The following is a 23,069-nucleotide window of genomic DNA, read 5'->3' as shown; positions in this document are numbered from 1 at the left end:
TTACACTTACCTGTGTCATGAGGCTCCAAGCCAAAATCTCTCAAAGTTTCCTCTTTTTCTGTCTCTCAGCTCCTCTCTTCTTTTCTCTTCTCCTCTCCTCTCTTCTTTCTGTTGCTTTTCAAAAAGCTTCTCTGATTTTGAGTAAAGAAGGAAAGGGTGGGAGGGACAAGAGAAATTGAAACCAAAAGTAAATCTTGCTCTTTCTAACTTCCTCAGCCTAAAATGAAAGACTAAAGCAGATCTATGGGTGTGGGGTTTAAGAAATGAGTTAAATGCCTAAGTACTTCCCAGATAAAATGGCTTGTACAGAAATATTTTCTAATGCCAACCTTAAAAAAATTCGTTCCAGCTTTGTAGCTGCCAGGAGAAAAGGAAAGAGCAGAGCAAACGTAGGTCCCCCAGGTCAGTCCTCCAGATAGATGGAACTTCTCCAGTATTATTTAGTCACCAAGTAGGAATGACCCCAACCAAAACTAGATTTCTAGCCTTGAATTCATCAGTCATTGCTCTTGACTTAATTCTTCCTGATTCAATATTTCTTCATTGAATATCAAGGCAAAAGGGATAGCCAACTGGATCAATGCACAGGTGCCCATTCAGTTCCCTGGCAAAGCAGGTTTAGATTTGGGCAACCCAAATGAAATTAGGGTTTCTGGTAGTCAGGGAGTTAAATGAGGTCTAGTGACAGGTTCAGGGTTCAGGGAATCAAAATGGAGGGATTTTGGCTCCCCTGCAACCCCTCAGGATCGGTGCAAGGGTAGGGACTTTTGGGGAACTTCCTTCTGGCAGCACAGTTCTATATAAAGGAATTTACAGACCCCCAAACTTTGATTGATAAAAGAGGTTTATTATGGAGATTGGAAGTAAGGTTAAAGTTTGGTTAAAGAAATAGGTGAGGGTAAAGAGAAGAGGGCACTGGAAAAGAGTATTCCAGTGGGCAGAAGCTCCTTGGGGTGCCAAGCATGGTATGGCTGGCCTGTTTGGAATCTCTGCAAAGAGAGGGTTTTAGTTTGGCTCTTTTATAAAAGGGGACTTTGGCTATAAGCATAAGGGTGCTCGTCTGTGGAGTCCCAAGTAGGCTGATAGCTGGGTTTCAGATTGGAGCTGGAATTTGAATTTAATTGAATGGGTTTCAGTACTGAGCCGACCCTACCCAGCTAACAAAGATGAAACTGTCTGTCCTTGGGGCAGGGTCCATCACTGAGGCAGAGTTGAAGGAGATTTTCTCCTTTAAGGATTTTCAGAGTTTTGGGGTCTCTCTTCATGAGGACTGCCTCCTCAGGAACCCCCAAGGTTTGCTTGGGGAATGCTCATGCCTGAGCAATTGGCAGAGCTACTCTCAGCACATGCCAGTAAATCCCTAGATTTTAGAAATTTTCATCCTTCCATGAGAGGTAAACTCATTGATCTCCAAAAATAGAGGAGTAGTATAGCCTGGTATAGTATTTCCCCCATGAAAGGGAAAGGTAGAGGGAAGCACTGCAGTTCTCCCCATGATGGTTATTTTAGGAACAGTACACATTCCCACTGATGTTTTTTTTTTTCCATACTCAAAGGAATGGTCCTATCTGGGAGTGGGGCAACCCATAGCACAAAAATAGCAATTTCCTTTTATTCAGACTCTTACAAAGTACTTTATCACTTCTAGCCAGGTATTGGCTTCTATTACTTGCCTGAAGCCCTTGACTTGATTCCAAATCTTCCTGAGAAATCTATCTACATGTCCCTTGCAGTAAACCAAACTTTATTCCAAATTGGACAAGTGGTTACACAAAATCCCTTCTCTATCAGGACACAAATCCTTATTGTAACTACTTTTCTGTAGCTAATCAAACCTCTATGTTCTATGATTTGATAAGCATGAAACTGAATTGTTTATGGGGTATTCTTTTTCAATGATATTAACACAAATCTTAGTGTGATGTCCACATCCCAATTCCCAAATATTATTACAACAAGAGAGTAGCATTAATCCTACATAGACTTCCCTCTTCACAAGTTGATAGACTTCTTACAGAGAATTCACTCAGACACTGGGTTCTTTAGCGCCCATTTATTACCAAGCAATTCCTTCTCCTTCCCAAATAAATGGGGCCCAAAGTCTTTTGAAATGTGGGGTGATGATGTCATCTTCTGAAATTATTTCTGGCCAAGAATGGGAGTTGAGCGGGATCATCCTACAGGGCCCATTTGGAGGGGCTTGAGTTGATTGAAGATCTATTGGGTTGAGTCCGATCTCTGAAGCTGGTCAATATCATATCCGTGCTGGTCATTTGAAGTTGAATTCCTCAAAGCCTAGAGGAAAAGCAACCTAAGAGAAGTAGAGAGAGAAGGGAGAGAGCATTCAGAGCAGGAGTATCATTCTTGGGAGGTGTGCTTATATCTTCCCTGAAAATTCTGTAAATACTACATTCTACCCCTAAAGCAATTTTCAGAAAGTGGGAATCCCAGTAGAATAACAGAAGCATTCACAAAATTCTTCATTAACAGGTGATTTACCTGTCAAAAGCTGTATAGTGAGATAGGGACAAGATGTTTGTGCCACAGGACACACTATACAAATGTTATTCCCACTTTAGTAACAAATTTAAATAAAAGTAACATTCATTGATGCCACAAAATATTCCATAAATTACATCTAAGGAAATTTGAATACACTAAAATCTTCTTCTTTATACTATAGGAAAGATATTTCAACTTTAGTTTCAATAATCAATAAAATAACTTGTACATAAACAAGTGTATTGTTTTATAATGCCTCAGTTTCCCTGAACAATTATGTCTCAGTTTCCCTGCCTTAGTTTTCCCAAATTGTTCTGCTTCAGTTTCCCTGCTGGCAAATCCTATCTTTCCTGGCCATTAGGACTGAGATAATTAGGGCTGTAGAACGCTGGCCACTCTAGCATTCCAAAGAGTCATAAAACCCCAGATGACTTATCCCAAATGCTTGGGCATCTCCTGGACCCAGACATCTTGTCTCCTAGCACTTTACCGGAACCTGTCAGAATTAAAAAGTTATGGTCCTTCCTGGAATTTCCACTCCACCAGTGTTCTGCTCCCTGCCTTTGTTTCCCTGATCTCTGGAGCTCTATAAAAGTTTCTGGAATTACTTGCTCATCACTGGATGCTTTGAGACAAGAGTCCCATTTAGCCAGCTGGGGGTCAGACATGTATACTGTTTGGCCACCAGTCCAACTTCTTCACCATTAAAATATTAAAAACCTCTAATCTCTATATTGCCTCAGTCTCTCTACATTACATTTCCACAGATATTTAAGGCCCTTTAAGGATCTTATTTCATACAGACATGCATATCTAGCAAGAGATAGATGACTAGGCCAAATTATTCATTTATCTCATTGTCAGATATAATGATTATAGGTTTTCAGATTGCAAACAGCCAGATAGTACATACTTAAACTGTAGAAATTTGCTATAAGAAGAAAAAGTAGGGACCTGATTATAAAAACTATAAGTCTCACCTTATTGCAACTCAGAAATCCACTTGACTAACTTAATGCTATTTCTTTCAAACAGTGGGTTATTAACTTAATCATTCCCAAATTCAAAACTTAAAACAGTATCAATTGTAACAAAAAATATTTCATCTCCATACCAGGTTTCACAAATCAGGGGTTTAGATCCTAAACTATCTATCCCATGTGTCTGCAGAGCACTAGATGTGGCCTGGCAGGTTGAAATCCTGCTCTAGCTACTTCAAAAAAGCTATAGATCCCAATTTCTCTCATATTCATTAAACAAGGAAACATGATGCACTTCATAAATATTAGATAATTTTCTGAATGGGTTTTGAAACAACCATTTTCAGAGAATTTGTAGTTAACCAGAAATCTAGCAAACTTGTCCATGAAATTTCTTGCATTGCTATGTGGTAGAACCTTTGATACAGCATCACAAATGACTTTGCCTTAAAACAATCACAAACTTGAAAAATTAAGACAAATATTCAGTTATTAATAGTGTGTAAATATAAGCTATTCCTTCAAATACTAGAAACAATTAATGCTAAAGGAATTTCATTTAAACAGCAGGAAGGGCAGAAAAAGTATGGGGATAAATGGGTTTGGTCTTTTACTTTTAAGGAACAGCTACATCCAGTGAGGGAAGAAAGGATTAATCCCTCATCTTCTCAAGCCAACAGGTCATGCAAATAACTAGTATGTAGTTTTCTTTTTTTTTCTTTTTTTTCTCAGTATTTATTTATTTATTCATTCATCTGTTTATTTATTCGTTGTATCTATCTATATATCTATCTTTTTTTAAAATAACTTTTTATTGACAGAACCCATGCCAGGGTAATTTTTTACATTATCCCTTGCACTCACTTCTGTTCTGATTTTTCCCCTCCCTCCCTCCACCCCCTCCCCCCGATGGCAAGCAGTCCTATACATGTTAAATAGGTTACAGTATATCCTAGAAATGTGTGCAGAACCGAACAGTTCTCTTGTTGCACAGGGAGAATTGGATTCAGAAGGTATAAATAACTGGGAAGAAAAACAAAAATGCAAGCCGTTTATATTCATTTCCCAGTGTTCTTTCTTTGGGTATAGCTGCTTCTGTCCATCCTTGATCAATTTTCAATCCTAAATTTTTAATTAAGTTCCAAAAACCCCATTCAAAAATCTTCAGAAACCTAAAGGTTAAAAAGACTGGAATTCTACACCCAGAATCAGGCTTTTCCAAACCTGTCAAGTTCACAAACCAGGGGAATGAACCTCAGAGCAAGAGCTGAGTTCACTGCCTCTGCCTGTCTAGGCAGAGGATCATTTTAACTCCCTGTTCCCATTTCTCCCTCCCCCAATCAACTTCTCTTTATAATTAACTTTTAGGTGCCAAATCCATCTCAGGATTTAGCCAGCCAGTGTTTTGTTTTGTTTTTTTTTTTTCCAAAACGAATGGCAAGTATATTAAAAGACTTGCCTCTTTCTCTACAACATCCACTTCCCTTTTGTAACATGCTTTTCCCCTCTTTCTCTCTATTACCAACACTATCTACCTGAAATTATTCAAACTGTCAATTGTTTCTGCAAATCAGGCTTTCTTGTACCATTTCTTTAAGTCACCTTCTTTTCTCCTTTCCTTTTCTTTTCTTTCAAAACTGTTAAGATTCACAATATAGTGAACAACTAAATAACTTCATAAAATTCATATACATATTCCCTCTCAGAAATTCAAATGGAGCCTTTTAAATAGGCTTGCAAATCCAGTTTGGTGCATTCTCTGTCTTCACAGAGAGTGTCCAGATGTAATTAAAAAAATATCCAGAACCTAGATTTGTGTCAGAAGGCACCCAGAGAGTACCATGTGGTGTGCTACTGAGACTTCCCAGAGTTGTATGGCTCATCAGCCCAACTTTTTCTGGGGATGCAATTTGCTAGCAATTAGACCAGACAGAAAACTTACTCTGCAGGGATTTCAAAACAGATTCTCCACTGCAGCCAAAATAGAGGTGTCCTTGGTGAACTCTTGCTACTGCCAGAACTGCTCACTCCATGGGATTCTGGAAGAGCTTCCCTAAAAGAGTCCACGTCCAACTAGTAGAAGGCTTCCCATGGAAAACTGCTCTCTAATCTCTAATCTTGTTCTCAGATTTCATATCTCATAGGGGCCTCCTGAAATGCAATGCTGGGTAAACTGAGGCAAGACAGAGATTAGATGTTTTTAATAATTTAATAGTGGAGATGCTGGGTGAGCCATAATTAGCTTGCTTGGATGGGACTCTTGTGTCAAAGCATCCAGCCACAAGCAAGTAATTCCAGAGATTTTTTATAGGACTCCAACAATCAGGTAAACAAAGGCAAGGGGTGGAGGGGCAGAGCACTGGGTGAGTAAAAATTCTAGGAAGGACCATAACTTTTTAATTCTGACAGGTTGGGGGTGAAGAAGATGGTCAAGCAAAAGAAAGGAAGTCTGAGATAAAAGGTAACCGGGGGTTTGAGATAAGCCATCTGGAGTTTTATGGTTCTTTGGAATGGTAGAGTGGCCAGAGCTCCACAGCCTTAATTATCTCAATCCTAATGGCAAGGAATGGGGGAGGGGGAAGGTTTCCACCAGAAAAACTGAGGCAGAACCCTTCAGGGAAACTGAGGCATAATAATAATCCACAACAATAGTATTTATCATGTTTGGGTTTTAATATTATGACAATAACTCCAGATAATTTAATTAGCAATTTCACAATTTTCAGAAGTATTAGCTAAATAGACACAACATAGCCTATCACAAAAATGGACAGGAATCTGATGTAATTTACAGTCAAGTTTCCAATTTTAACATATACACCAATTGAAAAAAAGTCATTTTACAAATCAATACTTTAGCTTGTGAGATTCTAACCAGATGTTTCATTCAAACTATCAATTGCTTTTGCAAATCAATTTTTCTTGATCTTTGGTTATTTTTTTAATAGCTTTTTATTTACAAGATATATGCATGGGTAATTTTTCAGCATTGACAACTGCAAAACCTTTTGTTCCAATTTTTCCCCTCCTTCCCCTCACCCCTTTCCCCAGATGACAGGTAGACCCATGCATGTTGAATATGTTAAAGTAAATGTTAAATACAATATATGTATACATGTCCGTAGTTATTTTGCTGCACAAGAAGAATCGGACTTTGAAATAGTGTACAATTAACCTGTGAAGGAAATCAAAAATGCAGGTGGACAAAAATGGAGGGATTAGGAATTCTATATAGTGGTTCACACTCATATCCCTGAGTTCTTTTGCTGGGTGTTGGTGGTTCAATTCATTGCTGTTCTATTGGAGCTGATTTGTTTCATCTCATTGTTGAAGAGGGTCATGTCCATCAGAATTGTTCATCGTATAGTGTTGTTGTTGAAGTACATAATGATCTCCTGATCCTGCTCATTTCATTTGATCTTTGTTTTTAAAACCTTTTTTGTAAACTTTAAGATTTACAATATAGGTAATATCTAAATAACTTTGAACTAAATTTCATATTTATACATATTTATACATAACGTCCAGCAAGCTTACAAAATTTTAAAGAATAGATCATCATTTATACAAATTTCCCAATATACAACTTAGAAAGCAACATATTTCATCTATTTAAGAGATATAAACATGTGATCCCTTTTAGGTATGTTACCAGAAAACTTTGGTTTAATAGATATTTTTTAAACTTAAAATCAAATACAGATTTAAACTTATAGTAGCAATAATTCAATATCAATGAATACATATTTCTAAAATCTTATTCCCAAATGCATCAATTGAAAGTAATTCAAATTTATTTATTTTTAATACATATTGATTTATGAATTATGTTTGAAGACAAAAATGAGAGCAAAAGGAAAAGCCATGAGAGAGAGGGAAACAATAGAAAAAAGAACACATAGCATGTGTTCATTTACATTCCATCTCCGTAGTTCTTTTTCAGGATGCAGATGGCATTTTCTGTCCAAAGTCTATTGGGATTGCTTTGGATCATTCTACCACTGAGAAGAACCAAGTCTTTCATAGTTGATCATTGCACATTCTTGTTGTTATTGTGTACAACATATTCCTGGTTCTGCTTGTTTTGCTCAGCATTAGTTCGAGTAAACTTTCCCAGGCCTTTCTAAAATCATCTTTTTCATCAATTTATAGAACAATTAAATTCCATTATGTTCATGTACCACAACTTATTCAACCAATTCTCAATCGATGGCCATCATTTCTCAATTCTTTGTTACCATAGAAAGAACTTTACAAACATTTTTGCACATGTTGGTCTTTTTCCATCCTTTATTATTTCCTTGGGAGAGACTCAGTTGTGGCACTGCTAGGTCAAAGGGTATGCACACTTTTATCTTCCTTTTGGCATAATTCTAGATCGCTCTCCAGAATGGTTGAATCATTGCACAACTTCACCAACAGTACATTAGTGTACCAGTTTTCCTACATCCCCTCCAGCCATTTATCATTATCTTTTTCTGTCATCTTAGCCAATCTGAGAGGTCTGAGGTAGGACCTCAGAGTTGTTTAAATTTGCACTTCTCTAAACAATTTAGACAAAATTTAGAGCGTTTTTTTTCATGCAACTATAAATGGCTTTAATTTCATTGTCTGAAAACTGTCTGTCATAGCCATTGACCATTTATCAGTTGGTGAATGATTTGTATTCTTATAAATTTGACACAATTCTTTATATATTTTAGAAATGAAAATATTATCAGAAACCCTAGTTGTAAAGATTTTTTCCCTTTTAATTTTGTTTCTGTTGGTTTTGTTTGTGTAAAACTTTTTAATTTATGGTAATCAAATATAATCCAAGTTTTCCATTTTTTGTAATGTCTTCTAATTGTTCTTTGGTCATAAATTCCTCCCTTCTCCAGAGATCTGATAAGTAAATTATCTCTTGCTCTCCTAATTTGTTTATAGTATCTTCCTTTATGCCCAAATCATGGACCCAATTTGACCTTATCTTTTTATTGAAGATTTTTTATTTACAAAGCATATGCATGGGTAATTTTTCCAACACTGACCCTTGCAAAACCTTTTGTTCCAAATTTTCCTCTCCTTTGTCTCACCCCCACACCTAGCTGGCAGACAATCCAATAAATGTTAAATATTTTGAAATACATGTTAAAACCAATATATGTATACATATTTATACATTTATCTTGCTGTACAATAAAAATCAGATCAAGAAGGAAGAAAAAGAAAAACTGAGAAAGAAAATGCAAGCAAATAACAACAGAGAGAGTGAGAATGCTATGTTGTGTTCCATAATCTATTTCCATGGGTCTCTCTCTGGGTGTAGATGGCTCTCTTCATCCCTGAAGAAGTGGAACTGGTTTGTTTGACTTTATTTTGATATGTGGTGTGAGATGTAGGTCTATGCTGCTCTTCGGACATATTATTTTCCAGTTTTCCCAGCAATTATTGCCAAATAGTGAATTCTTATTCCTGAAACTGGAGTTTGGGGATTTGTCAAATACTAGATTGCTATAGGCTTTAATTATTGTGTCATGTGTATCTAACCCATTCCACTGATTCACCACTGTTATTTCTTAGCCATTACCACATGGTTTTGATGACAGTTGTTTTATAGTAGGTTTTTAGGTTTGATATTGCTAAGCTAACATCCCCTGTATTTTTTTTCATTAATTCCCTTGATATTCTTGTCCTTTTCTTCTTCCAGATGATTTTGTCATTACCCAAATTATTAGATTTGTAATCATCCAAATAATTTTGTTATTATTTTTCTACTATTATAAACTAATTTTGGCAGTTCTATTGGTGGCAATGAACAAATAAGCCAATTTAGGTACAATTGTCATTTTTATTATATTAAGTCATCCTACCCATGAGCATTTGAAATTTTCCAAATTGTTTTGATCTGACTTTATTTGTGTGAGGATTGTTTTGTAATTGTGTTCATATAGTTCATATAGACAGACACCCAAATAGTTTATTTTGTCTACAGTTGTTTTAAATGGAATTTCTCCTTCTGTCTCTTGCTGATGAGCTTTGTCAGTAACATAGAGAAATGAGGATGATTTGTGTGGGTTTATTTTATATCCAGCAACTTTAATAAAGATGCTAATTTTTTGAGTAGGTTTTTGGATGATTTTCTAGGTCTCTATGTATATCATCATATCATCTACAAAGAGAGATAGTTTTATTTCCTTATTACATATTTTAATTCCTTTAATTTTTTTTCTTTTCTTATAGCTAACTCCAATGTTTTTATTACAAGGTTGAATAATAGTAGTGAAAATGGCTGTCCTTGTTTCTTCTCTGATCTTATTGGACCTCAACATTCCTCTTTTAGAATCAGACAAATCTGACCACAAAAGAAGCAAGAGAGAGACTAGGGACATTAATAGAATCCTAGACAACTTAGATATAATAGACATCTGGAGAAAATCGAATAGAGAGAAAAAAGAATACACCTTTTTCTTGGTAGTACATGGCATCTACACAAAATTGACCATTTATTAGGGCATTAAAAACCTCACAATTCAATGCAGAAAGGTAGGAATAGCAAATGCTTCCTGAAATCCTCAGATTTCCATGGATGTCCCTCAAAGATTGGCATCATTCCCTAATGCTATTGGCTCAAGCCCCTAGTTATGTGTTCTCCCAAATGCTAACCTCTAGTTATTAACACTCCGGTTTTATTTAACCAATTAGTATCAAAATTGTTGTTGTTGTTTAGTCATTCAGTCATGTGACCTCATGGACCATAGCACAACAGACTCTTCTGTCCTGCACTATCTCCTAAAGCCTTTCCAAGTTTATTTTCATTGCTTCCATGACACTATTTATCCATCCCATCATCTGCTGTCCCCTATTTTTTTCTCCTTCAACCTTTTCCCCAAACCTGATCTTTTCTTATGGGTTCTTTCTTTTCATTATGTGGTCAAAATACTTCTATAAAGTGGATGCAATGAATAGATTTAAGAGATCAGATATGGAAGATCGCGTACCTGAAGAACTATGAACCAAAATTCACAAAAATGTACAGTAAGAAGCAAAAATAAAAATATCCTAAAGAAAAAGTAAGTCCAGAAAGCAAAATGTTTTTTTTTTCCTGATGAGGCTTAGCAAATAGCTGCGGCAATGAAAAGGAATAGAAGAAAATAATAAAATGAAAAGACAAGAGATCTCTTCAAGAAAATAAGATCAAGGCAACATTGCATGCAAAAGTGGGCATCATAAAAGACAAAAATATTAGGGGCTTAACAGAAGCAGGAAAGATTAAAAGGAAGTAGCTGGAATATATAGAAGAACTATACGAAAAGATCTTAACATCATCTATAACCATGGTGAGTAGCCACACCTTATATTTCTTTTCATTGCTCATTTAAGAAAATCTTTTTCTCTCTCCATTTTATTTACTATATTTCTGCATTCAACTTGTATATATTCTTCCCTTTCTCCTTTTTCTTTTACATTTCTTTTCCCATCAGCAATTTATATTAATAAGGGATATCATTTAGTTACTATCTAGGGAATCTGATTTTGTTCTCCTTTCTTCAATTTGTCTAAATTTTTAAAGAAGAAGCTCATGATCTGAGTCACTTCCAGGTTTTGTTTTACCTGAATATCTAGGACTTCTCCATCTTTGCTAGCAAATTTTGTAATAAATTCAATTCCAGTATTGTCCATTAGGGAATATCTATAGGTAGCATCACCCTTTGTGTTGTTGAAAAAGAATGTTTTCTATGATCAGTGATTTATCTTAACAAAATTCTTTTAGTCTCTTTCAGATATAATTTTATATCCCCAAGTCAAATTTCCCTGTTATTATATTTTTCAATCTCCTGTTTTAACATTCCATCCTCCATGATCAATGAATTTTCTTTTTGTTGTTATTTCTAGAAACCTTTGTAGATCTTTATTGAACTGAACAACTTTTATTTGTTTCACATCAGTGGTTGAAGCACGGACTTGTATTACTGTGAGGTTAAATGCTTGGCCAGATATCATTCTGATATTTTTGATATTATACCCCAATTCAGCTTTTCTTATACCCCTTTTATTGACTATAAGGACAACTCTATATCTCCTAAGGGATTCTGGCCCACAGTAGTATATCACAGTAATCATAAATAAATTAAATTTACCCTTTCTCATCCATTGAAGGTCACTGACAATCTACATGCCAATGTTTAATCTTTCCCTCTCTTGTTTTTCAACATCCCCCTCAACTTGAATCATGCATTGCCCATTCCAGATTCCTAAGCAATATTGATCTTTATAGCAACAGACTTTTCCTTCATCACCTGACACATCCATAGCTTTCGCCCCACTACTCCATTCTTTCTGGATCTATTTGTAGTCTACCTTCAATTTTTCTTTTTAATGTTTTGGGTATCTTCCAACCTGAGGAGTTCTTCTTCAGAAGTCATATCTTTTAATACTTATCATGGGGCTGTATTGGCAAAGATACTGCAATCACTTGTCATTTCCTTCATCAGTGGATGACCTTTCATCAAATCTCTTCACTATGAGTTATCTATCTTGGGTAACTTATATGCTATAGTTCATAATTTCTACACAAGTCCCTCCATGTAACTGGTCCGAAATCTGAAAGGGTATACTTGAATGTAAGACAGTTAAGTACCTGCTTAGAGGTGGGAGAAGGCGGTTCTCCAAGCACACACTTAATGTAATGTAATGATGTGGTGATCTAGTTGGTGTATATTTAGGGTAATGTGGTGATTTGATATTCTACAGCTGTGCATGCCCACTGTGGTGTGGTGATGTAGTCATGCTGGGGTATTTAAGGGAGTCCCAGAGACAGAAGGCACTCTTAGCAGCAGCTCTCAGCCACAGAAGACTTCAGGCTCCAGACTCGAGACACCAAACTCCATCTTTGACCAGCATGTGGCTGCTCTCCTGTCTCCTTCACTTCTCCACCCCCCACTCCAAGACCAAGGACTTTACCTGGTCCTGTGGTCCTCTAAAGAGCTATCCCAGACATTACACTTCTACCCCAACAAGGCAAGAATTGAGAGCATTCATTGCATTTCAGTGGTTTTCCTCAAAGCTCAGTGCTTTGGGGAGGATTTCATTTATCTCATTGTTTCAGTTCTTGAAAATACCTTACTTGTGTCCCACGTGTACCCCTGAATGCACCATAGCCCAACACCCCCGACACCTTTAACTTCCCTTAGTGTTTGTGAACAGTGATGACAAAGACAAAGTAATATCTTATAATGTTATTATCATTCATTAACCAACACCCCAAAATGTCCTCTTTGTGTCAGAGATTCTTCTTATATGAGGGTTCTCTTAGTTTTGTTTTGGGATGTTTGCTCCCACATTTTGGGTACCTGTGCCCCTTATCCTACTACCCCAGGAAATGAATCTATGATTTAAGACCAACATCCGAGTTGTGTATAATCTATAGTTTGCCTTTCTAGTCCATGGAAAGCTCAGTATCTGAGAAGTATTTCAAAAAACTGACTTTGACCTGGATTTCACAGAACTTATGATACTGACCTGAGCATTAAGGAGAACTCTGGTGAGAAGAAGGATGTCAGAAGTTTCCTTTGGGAAGAAATTAGTAGATGAATAGGAGGTATGGAGGAGAGGGACCAGAATGAGGGTGATGTACATACTGACTTCCTCTCTGAAGTCCCCTGTGCTCTGGCCCTTTCCTACCAGGACCAATATGCAGACTGATATTAGGAATGTTGAAAAACAAGAACATTGGGAATGGGCTAGAGGTTATTGGAATCTGATTGGTCTGTCAAAATAAGGCTTTACTGCTGCAGTCATTGCTTCTTCCCTCTGCTTCTCAGGGAACTTTACGCAAAGCCCAGGTGCAATATGGGACCATTACTTACCAATTCCTTTTGTCCAAGGGACAGAAGGAGAAAGGAAAGATAGAGAGACAAATTTTTGTTTCTCATGAGCTGCAAGACTAGCAGGGACCTACATTAGGTTACCTTATTATTTCTTCTTTGAATTATTTTGTCTTTTCATTCTTCTGAAGTAAAAGTGCCCCTTGAAATTCAATTTGGTTGAAGTACTTTATTTTCTTGCTCAAATTGATAGTAAGAGAACAAAAAGGTTTTCTCTTGTAGGAGAGGGCCCTGAATCCATTTTGACCACAAAACTGAAATAGTTGTACCTTTCTGCTAGTTTACATTTGTAGTCCTGGTGCCTCAGAAAGTTTGGAAACCTCTAAGTTAGAAGTTATTTAGTTAGAAGTTGCAAACATTCAGTCTTTTTACTAGGCCATTTAGTCATATGAACTTCATTTATTAGTCAAGAAAACTCCCTTTAAGTGGAGATTCTAAGGGCACAACTTGCAAAGTCAGTTTATTGGACTAGGAAACTCAATATTTATAGAGACAGGATTCCTGGGATTCTTTTCTTATATTAACCAAAAAGAAATAAGTTTTCAAGTTGGAAGCGTCACAAGAGACCATCTAGCTCAGCCTGCTTATTTTACAGAGGAGGAAACTGAGCCTGGGGAAAGCTAAGGGATTTATCCAAGATCAGTCACATAGGAAGGAAATATCAGGGTTATCATCTGAGCTCCGACCTTGTAAATACAAAGTATAAGAAAAAAATTGAGAAATCTTTCTGGGTAAAGAAATCAGCCTTGAAGAGAACCAAAGGTAGAGTCTAGAGTCTGCCCAGAATGGTCTGAGACCCAGATATACAAGACTCACAGTTATTTATAATTCTTTTGATTTACATGAATTGCAATCTCATTAGTTATATTATACTTAGTGCCCCATTTAATGAAGGAGGATTTTGGCTCACACAGGACCTTTTGCAATCATAAACTCAGGAGCTCATTACATTTTATTATAAACATGATTGATATGGTTATATGCTTTATAAAAATACAGTTATACTTCTTAGGTCTACTAACACAGGAATATCCCTGGGACTACCTCATACTTTGGTTACATACAGATTTTCACTGGTCTATAATCTTCCAATAAGTCACAGTTACTTTTCATTCTATTAAGATAACTGACAGCTGGTAAATATCTATAAAGCTAAACATGCAAGGTACTCATTATGGATTTTCCCCATTTCATAACCCCAAACACTTTTTATTGATAACTTCAGAGTATAAGTGGAGGTTTTGAAATCAGGAACTACTCCATTTGAACTTTTGACAATCTTAAGTATCACAGAGCAAATTTCTATGTTTTCTCTAAAGAGGGGTCAAGAGTGTTGACTTTTGTAGGGTCAGAACATATTTGCAATCAAAAGGTCTTAGTGTAAGTCACTTCTTCAGTGTGAGTTTGTGCAGATCTCTAAAGCATTTCATAATATTAATAGTCAGCATTTTTAATTAGCATATTAAGGTTTCAAAATAGCTTTGCTCTTTATCCTCACAAAAACCTGAGAATATATTGTTATCCCATTTTATGATGAGAAAGCAAAAACATAGAGTTTCAGTGACTTTATTAGGGTCTTAGAAGTAGGCTTATAATTGGCTGATGTCAAATTTGAACTCAGGTCTTCCTAACTTTAAATACTATCCTGTTAGGGACAATGAGGCATTGCTTTCTCTGAGATACGCCAGGTAGCCTGTATGTTAAGGACCATGCTTAAGTATGATGGAGCAGGATGATTCTCCAAAAGCCTCACATTCATACACAAGGAGATCTTAATTCCATATATTTTTAGGTGAGATAGCATTACGCGATAATTTTCTTTTGGGAAACTGATACCTATTTGGATAAAGAAGTGGCTAATACCCTTAACCACAGGGCAGCAAGTTTTCCTTCAACAGGTAATATGACCATCATTGCAATGTCAGTTATATCTAAAAGTGTGTGCAACCATCTGGAATTTTGATCCGCAATATCCATAATCTTTGCTTGTAGGTGGAAATATTCATCCATAATTGTGCCTAATTTTGCAAGACTTTCTACTATCCTCTTCACTTGTTCCTAAGACAAAACAAGACACCAACATATCAGCATTGCACTTCTGGTGGCCCCCATCCTACCAAGAACCAGTCATCCCATGTATTTCTGCTAGATAAGATGTGAAATTTAAGTAGATTAGAGGAAAGGAATTTCTCCTCAAGGGATGCTCCAGTGTAGTGGAAAAAAACATTCAGAATTTTAGGACTTCTCTTCAATGACTCAGTACTTCCCAACTACCAGAGACAAAAAGCTGGAACTTAGGACCAATGCTCAGGTCTGTATCAGCTGAGCACCAGGCCATCTGGGTTAGAATCATCATCCTAAAGAGTAGGGAGGAACTCAGTCTTACAGCACTGACTTGGAGGAAGGATGACCTGAATTTGAATCCTGCCTCTGACTCTTACTAGCTGTGACTGGACTTATGTTCCCCAATCTGTAATAACCCACAGCTACCCAGCTTATTGTGAGATAATGTTTACTTTGTAAGCCATACCTTGATATTTAAATGCTAGCTCTTATCTTCAGCATTATTCTCAGTTTCTAGTTAAATGGCCCAGATGTTAGAAAAAAAGAGGCATAAAATACTATCAAGAGAGTAACTCAGGATGTGCTCAAGTCAACTTCAAAGGGATTTGATCCTTTGCTCAACAGGGAAAGTAATGTGGATGGACAGCTAACCTCTCTTTACTAGCCTGGGCTAGCTCTGGCCAGTTTCCATGAATTTAGTCAGTGCCTTCTCTATTCCATGGCACTTTAGGCAGGGCCTTATTGATAATGGTTCTAAGGGAACCTGATCAGTCACTGGATATGTTCCCGCTCACGATCCAGCAGTTTGGGGCTCAGGTAAGATGTTACAATCGGCCCAGTCTGGGATACTTGCTTCATCCTAGCAGCCCCAAACTTCAGGGGACTCTGGAGGTAACTTGCCCTGGCCATGGTCCTTAGCATGGAGATTTTCTTCTCTCTGCTATGGGGTTAGAAGTCCTAATCACAGGACCTGAAAGGTTCATGTCATCTTCTGTACTCTCAGCCATTTCCTGCAGGGTGGTGCTGATTGCACTGGTAGAAATGTCACTGTAGTCATCAAGAGCAGAGGATTATGGGATTGCCACACTAGGGTGGCAGAAGGACCCGAACTTAGTGTTCTACAATTTGCATAAGAGATGCACTGAGACAACTTTAGTAAGGAAAGTTGACAGGACTTTCTGCCCTGAAGCCAAAGGAGATCCTGATAGGTGTAATGAGGGTGATTACTGATAAAATTCAAAAATAGTTTTAAACCTGAGTGCACAAAGTAGTTGGGGTGCCCCTGGATCTTTGTTCCAGAGAGTTTGGTTCCTGAGTTCCAGAATCTCCTACTGGAAGGGAAAGCTTATGCCAATTAAGGCTCAGAGGAATTCATGGGTCTTCTATGGGAGAAAAAGCACTGAGGGATGTTTTCTAGACAGATGGCTGTGCGCTGAGTTGTCATACTTGTATAAAAGGGATGCAGCAGAAAAGCGTCTGGGAATTAGGTCTTAGCTTTGAACTAACTGTGTCTTCTGGGTTACTAGAAAAGCGCAGACTTTGGTGAGGGCTTGGGAACTTTGACTTTCAGAGAGTGAAGATTTGAAGAATGACTTGAGCTTGGTAAAGACTTGCCTGGGCAGCTCATTGGGAGAGTTGGAGATGCTCTATGAGTGATATAAAACTTACTGGATCTATACAACAATAATTTGCACTGAGTGAGGTAGATGTTAGTGACCCTATATTACAGGTGAGGAAACTGAGAATAGGAAGGAGAAAAGGGCTGAAGCCTAGAACTTCTGATAAAAAGTCCTGGGTTTTTGTTCATCACCATGCCGAGTCACATGAAGACAAATTTGCTTTCCCTGTTTGTTGGCCCATCTCTTTCCTGCCATGGTAGTAGTGTTACATCCCCAAAATAGCCACTGATCCCAATCTCCCTGTACCTCCTGTGTAGGGTCCTGAATCATTTCCTGTTCTTCCAGGATCTTGTATCTATCTTCTACCATCTTCCTATTTAATTGGCTTATATTTTCTTTATAACTTCTCTGATTAGCCTTCATCTTTTGCTGCATTTCAACTTGTTGCTGTTTCAACAACTTCTCTTTCTCAGCTGCTTCTCTTTTGCTCTGTTCAGCTTTTGGAGGGAATAGAAAGCATGAGATTAAATAAGTAAAATAAGTATTCATCTCCTGTTAGTTAGTGAATAAAGCTTTAATAAGTGCTTCCTAGGCCCTGTGATAACCACTTGCCAGACAAAAAGAAGTAAAAACAATTTTTGCCTGGAAGAAGATGATATTCTAATGGAAGAATCTACTTTGAAATCATTATGTAGATCCAAGAAATATAATAATGAGGAGGAGGCAATATGAATGGGAAGGTGGAAAATCACATTAACAGTGGAAGGGATGAGGAAAGGCCTTTTGAAGGAAGTGGAATTTAACTGATTTAACTGGGGGAGTTAAGATTAGGTGAGAGGCAATGTTTTCAGAGCATTAATGGCTAGTGGAAAGGCCTAGAGAAGAGAGATGGCTTGGTGTGTCTGGGCCCTGCAAGAATAGGAGGAAAATGGTGCTAAAACAGCAGGCAAAGGGAAGAACAAATTATATGACAACAACAACAACAAGTAGCAAAAGGTCAATTTGTGTTGGACTTTATATGTTAAATGGAGGAGTTCATATATGATCTTAGAGGTAATAGGAAGTCATTAAAAGTCAAGGAAACTGAGGTAATTAGAAGCACAAAGGCTTGAATGTAAGAAATGAGTGCTCCTCACTAACTTGACACTGTGCCCCAGTGCTAGAACCAACTCAATTTAATTTCTATTCTATTTTTGATCTTGTCCAAATTCTGAAAGTGAGAAAAATTTATTCAGTTGTTGGAATTACTGTATTATAGGGTTGCCTATATAATTATAATTACATAATTACTGTATTATATAGTTGTATATAGAGATATAGATTTAAAAATAGATATACTCTCTGGGGCAGGAGCAGTGTCTGCTCTATAGGCTAGAGTATTCTCTTTCTTAAAAAGTACTTAAAATATTTGGGTACATGAATTTTCTTACAATTGTCCCTCTCAAGTTACCTGTATTTTTGGTCTAATAATATCCCTTCCTGATCAATCAGGTACTTTTTCCATGTTGCTTTGATTGTTGAGAAATATTTTAAAAGTAATAGGATGTTTTCTTTTCTGATTTCTGGGATTTTCATTGGAAAAGTGTGCAATCTTTTCAACTAATTTGAAACCAGATTACATAATATTTAATTCTTTCCATTTAATTAATTGATATTATTTGATTATTTTTAATTTAAATTTTAAATTTTAATTTTTATATATAGAATAGAAATTTAATATATAATATATAGAACCCTGTATTTTGGATCCAGTGACAAAGCTGATGAAAGGTCTGATCCCAATGTAGGGAGTAGTTGGCGTGCATTGCTTAATATACATCCATCTGTTCAAAAATTTGAATCTTTGTTTCCTTAATCATTTTGTCTGTCATTTGCCTCAAAATCATTGAGGAGAAGGATGACATTTTTGCCTGAACTCAGAATGTAAACTTACTATGAGAAAAGGATGGCAATTTTTAAATTTCTCTTTTCTTGATTAAAACCAGAGAACAACAGCTGACAATGTCTGGGAGAGTAGCATTCTATAACTTGCTGCAATTTATAGTCATAATCATAGTTGCTGTTAAAACTCCAGTAGGAACTGAGAAAGTAGAAAAAAAAGAATAAGGGTTTCACAAAAGTCTCCCTGTCCCACTGAAGCCACTGGGGAGGGCCCAAACCCATTATAATCCCTGCATGATTAGATGATCGCCCAGCACAGTTTCTTATACCTTCCAGGGCCTTCTCTTGTTCAGTGAGAGCTTGATCTATCTGCAGGATGTAATCTTCTGTCACTGCCAATGACTGTAGAAACATTTGGAGGGCCTCATCTGCCTGGACAAACATGTAAGTAAAGACACATAATCTTCCTCAGACCACATCAGTTCCTGGGAAGGATGTACTCTCTGGGGTAGGAGCAGTGTCTGCTGTATAGGCTAGAGTATTCTTTTTCTCAAAAAGTATTGAAAAGATTTGGATACATGATGATCTCAAGAGACTAAACACTTGTCAGAGTAACAAAAAGCCAGGCCATAAGGAAGTCCGGGCAGCCTGCAGTAGGCCTGGCCTTTTAGGACCTCTTAAGGCCCAGCTTCCTAAATAACTTATTCTCCAGGCTAGTAGAAGGGATTTCTTTCAAGAACTTCCAGCTGAGATGTGAACTAAAAATCCTCTGGGGCTCTACACTTTCTCCTCCTGAAAGTCATTGCTAGGAGTCAGCCACTGCTCCAATTCCCAGTGCAAACAATGGACCCCTCCTTGTAATGTTACCATTCCTAACCTTCTTTCCCCACCTTTAGTCCTTTCCTGGGCATTTGATAATAATTGTTTATTATCTCTTCTCTTTTTTTCTTAAAACGATTGTAACCCCCTGGCACAGAGAAGGTGCCTTTAGAAATGGCTTCTCTCAGGGACTGTAAGAGGTACTCAAGCTGAGTTTGACAGTATTCGGTTGATAGTTCTTCATTTTGATGTATGAAACTTTCCTTCTTGGTTTCCAAGATTTGCTGCCAATGAAACAGAAAGACAAACAGAGAAAATGATGAGATGTTAATAGTAGTAATAATAATAGAAAATGATTGACATGATGCCTCAAAGGTTAACAAAGTGTTTTAAATGCTCTATTTCATTGTGAAGGGAGTGAATGGCTAAAGAAACCATGGAGATGTCTACCTGCTCATTTTCCAGCAAGATGGGGTAGAACAAAAACCAAACTCTGGCCTGGAAGTCTGGAGACCTGGAATCTGGTTTTAACTCTGCTACTCCATAGCTTGGTCTCAGTGGACAAGTCACTTGTCTTGTCTGGAACCCAGACCTCATTCTCCACAATAAGGGATTACATCAAATGATCCTCCATGTCCTTGCCAGTCCTGAAAGCCTATCCTAATGGTTCTCTCTTTGGATTGGTCCAAATAAGTGCTGCAAAGTTAAGTAAGACAGAGCAGACATGTGGGCTGACAGCAGAAACTGCTACAAGGAAGCTGAGGATGGTAGGGTCAGAATGTGTGTGGAGATGACTGAATCTGCTCTTGAGAAAAATTCCAGGGTGCTCTGAGAGCCCTCAGATGCCAGCTAGTCAGCAAATGTGAGAGTAGGGGGGATTTTGCCTTCTAAAAATGCATTTCAATGAGGCACAAGGAGGGAACATTTTTTCATAGCAAGTGAGATTTAGGCCTTCATGTCTCTAGCTCTCTGGAGAGACCAGGCTCTTCTCTCATGAGCAAGGGAGACAGGCCCCAAGGTCAAAATAATTGGAAAGAGACTGATCAGTCTCTGTATTTAATCAAAAAAGAGAGGTAAGAGAAAGGTAAATGACAACAAGAACAAACCACCAGTTCATTCTGATACTTCAGGTTCTCATCCTTGAAAGAATGCTTCATGAAAATTGAGAGAGCTTCCTTCTCACACTCTGTATGCACACTTAGCAGGTCCCAGAAAGTTTCTGTGGGTAAGTCCACCTTCAGGGCCATCTGTTTCATATAGTGCTTTGCAGCTTTTTGCACAGCAGCTGGGTTCTCAGTCTGAGCCAAAGACAACACTGCATTCTCCAGGCAGGGAACGTCACCACTAGAGATTGCCCTCACGTAGGTCTCCAGCAACTTTCCCAACCCTGTTATACAAGAAAAAGGAGAACATAATGGGAAAAGAACCATCATTCAATGTAGTGCACATTTCAGTCATCTAGGAGAACTCATGTCTAGCCAAAAATCTTTGAAAATAATCTTAGGAAGTAGGTTCTCATCACAACTAGACAATTTTGACTAAAGGGAAGAGTGTGACAACTCAATTCAGCCTCTTCGAATGTTTTTTAATGATTTAAAAGGTTTGGAAGTGTCAATTATTTATCAAGCCTACATATGCCATTTGGCCAATTCTTCTCATTTCTGCTAATTTTGACCTTTCATCAAGGGGAATGGGTCCAAGCGTTCTTCCTTGGGTTTATTCTTGTGGGAATTTCCATCCTTTCCCTGATTCTAGTTCTCTTGCTCTGGCAATATTTGATCTTGCCTATATGTTTCCTAAAATGTTCTGGCCAGAAATGAACACCAAATACCAGCTGTTGTCTACATGAAGCTAGACAATGTCGGGGGAAGAAGTACTTCACTATTCTCAACAATAAATTCTTGAATAATTTTGCATTTCAGACTATGTAATTATAGTACATAGAGCTAGACAATGTCGGGGGAAGAAGTACTTCACTATTCTCAACAATAAATTCTTGAATAATTTTGCATTTCAGACTATGTAATTATAGTAAACTTATAATTGATGGAATCATCCAGATCTTTTCCCCAAGAACTGTTGTCTATCCATGTCTTTCCTGTCTTCTACTTACAGACGTTTTTATAGCCAAATGGAAAACTTTGCATTTCTTTTGCAAGGATTCATTATCCATTTAGCATCATTGACTTAGCTTTCCCAGACAGCATTGGATTTCATTTAATGTATTAGTTGTTCCTTTGATCTTCAGGCCATCTCCACATTGGATTATCATTCCATTTGTGTGTTCTATAACTTTGACACTGAGAGAAAGGCCTAAAGCCCTAAACCTTGGCCATATAATCTTCCTTTCAATTTGGCTCATTTTAAGGGTCATTCAATAGGTTTTAAATCTACCTCACAATATCATCATATGTTATATCTAGATTTTGTTCATCTTCATAGCATGACAGTATGTTAAATGATCTCTTGAAATTTGACTATGCTAAGTTGACTCTATTCTTACTATCCATATCAAACCTGTTACAGTGACTTGCAAAGAAATTTGTTTAATATGGTTCCTTTTCTTTGTGCTCACAAACCATCTTTTTAAAAATGTGCTGTGAAATTTGATCAGAAGTACAAATCCAAATCACTTGGTTATAAATTACTAACTACACTTGATTCTCCTTTGGACAATGAAGACCATTGCTTTGCTCTACTCCTGTAGCAATTATCTAAAGGAGATTTCCTCTCCATCAGAAAACACAGACATGGTCTCAGAAGACATATTTCTAGAGATTTTGATACTGGAAAATGAATTAACAAGAAGAAAAAAACTCATGCTTATGAGGATTAATACACAAATTTTACAATATTTGCACATGAATAAGGAGACAAGGAACCCAACTCAAATTTCAATCAAGAATGCAGTGGGGCTAAGGAAACTTACGTCTTCCATTGATCATGATAACCCCACTAAGGGTCTTGGGTTTTGCATTGGATAAGATGTAATAACAAAAGCGGTCTATCTGATTCCTGAACGAAGGCTCCAGTTGTCTATCTGGGACGTGTTGAAGACAGGCCAAGAGTGACTTATCTTCTGTTGGACGGTGAAAAATAAAACAATTCCGTTTTGGAAAGAATTTTCTGATACACTCTCGTGAAAGGTTGGCCATTTCAACTCTGCCATTCTTATCTGAGAAATAGGAAAACAGGGATCAAGGTAAATGGTACATGCCTAGGACAAAGAGCTGAGGAACATGTTTAAGCCTTGGAATTGCTTTATTAAAGTTTTTATGCATCCAGGACACTTCTGGCCTTTTCCTCCTGAAACCCTTAGCTCTCTGCAGGCATCTGGT

The 23,069-nt window shown here is 37.3% G+C and overlaps 1 protein-coding gene across 3 annotated transcripts in view; it reads right to left on the bottom strand.

Moving 5' to 3' along the window:
• LOC127563505 (guanylate-binding protein 4-like) overlaps positions 1–23,069 on the bottom strand; it is a 54,159-nt gene that overhangs the window by 14,951 nt on the left and 16,139 nt on the right. For 2 of the 3 annotated variants that reach the window (XM_052000032.1, XM_052000033.1), the window contains 4 exons: positions 22,661–22,906; positions 20,838–21,118; positions 19,803–20,015; positions 19,242–19,344 (listed from right to left, as the gene is read on the bottom strand). In XM_052000032.1, coding sequence (XP_051855992.1) covers positions 19,242–19,344; positions 19,803–20,015; positions 20,838–21,118; positions 22,661–22,906 — 843 coding nt within the window. Of the gene's footprint in view, positions 1–14,898; positions 15,407–17,337; positions 17,529–19,241; positions 19,345–19,802; positions 20,016–20,837; positions 21,119–22,660; positions 22,907–23,069 lie in introns of those variants that run through there. The other variant, XM_052000034.1, reaches the window with a different exon arrangement.

This window comes from Antechinus flavipes, chromosome 4 (genome assembly GCF_016432865.1).
Source record: "Antechinus flavipes isolate AdamAnt ecotype Samford, QLD, Australia chromosome 4, AdamAnt_v2, whole genome shotgun sequence".
Classification (NCBI taxonomy): domain Eukaryota; kingdom Metazoa; phylum Chordata; class Mammalia; order Dasyuromorphia; family Dasyuridae; genus Antechinus; species Antechinus flavipes.
This window is presented reverse-complemented; position numbering and strand designations above follow the sequence as displayed.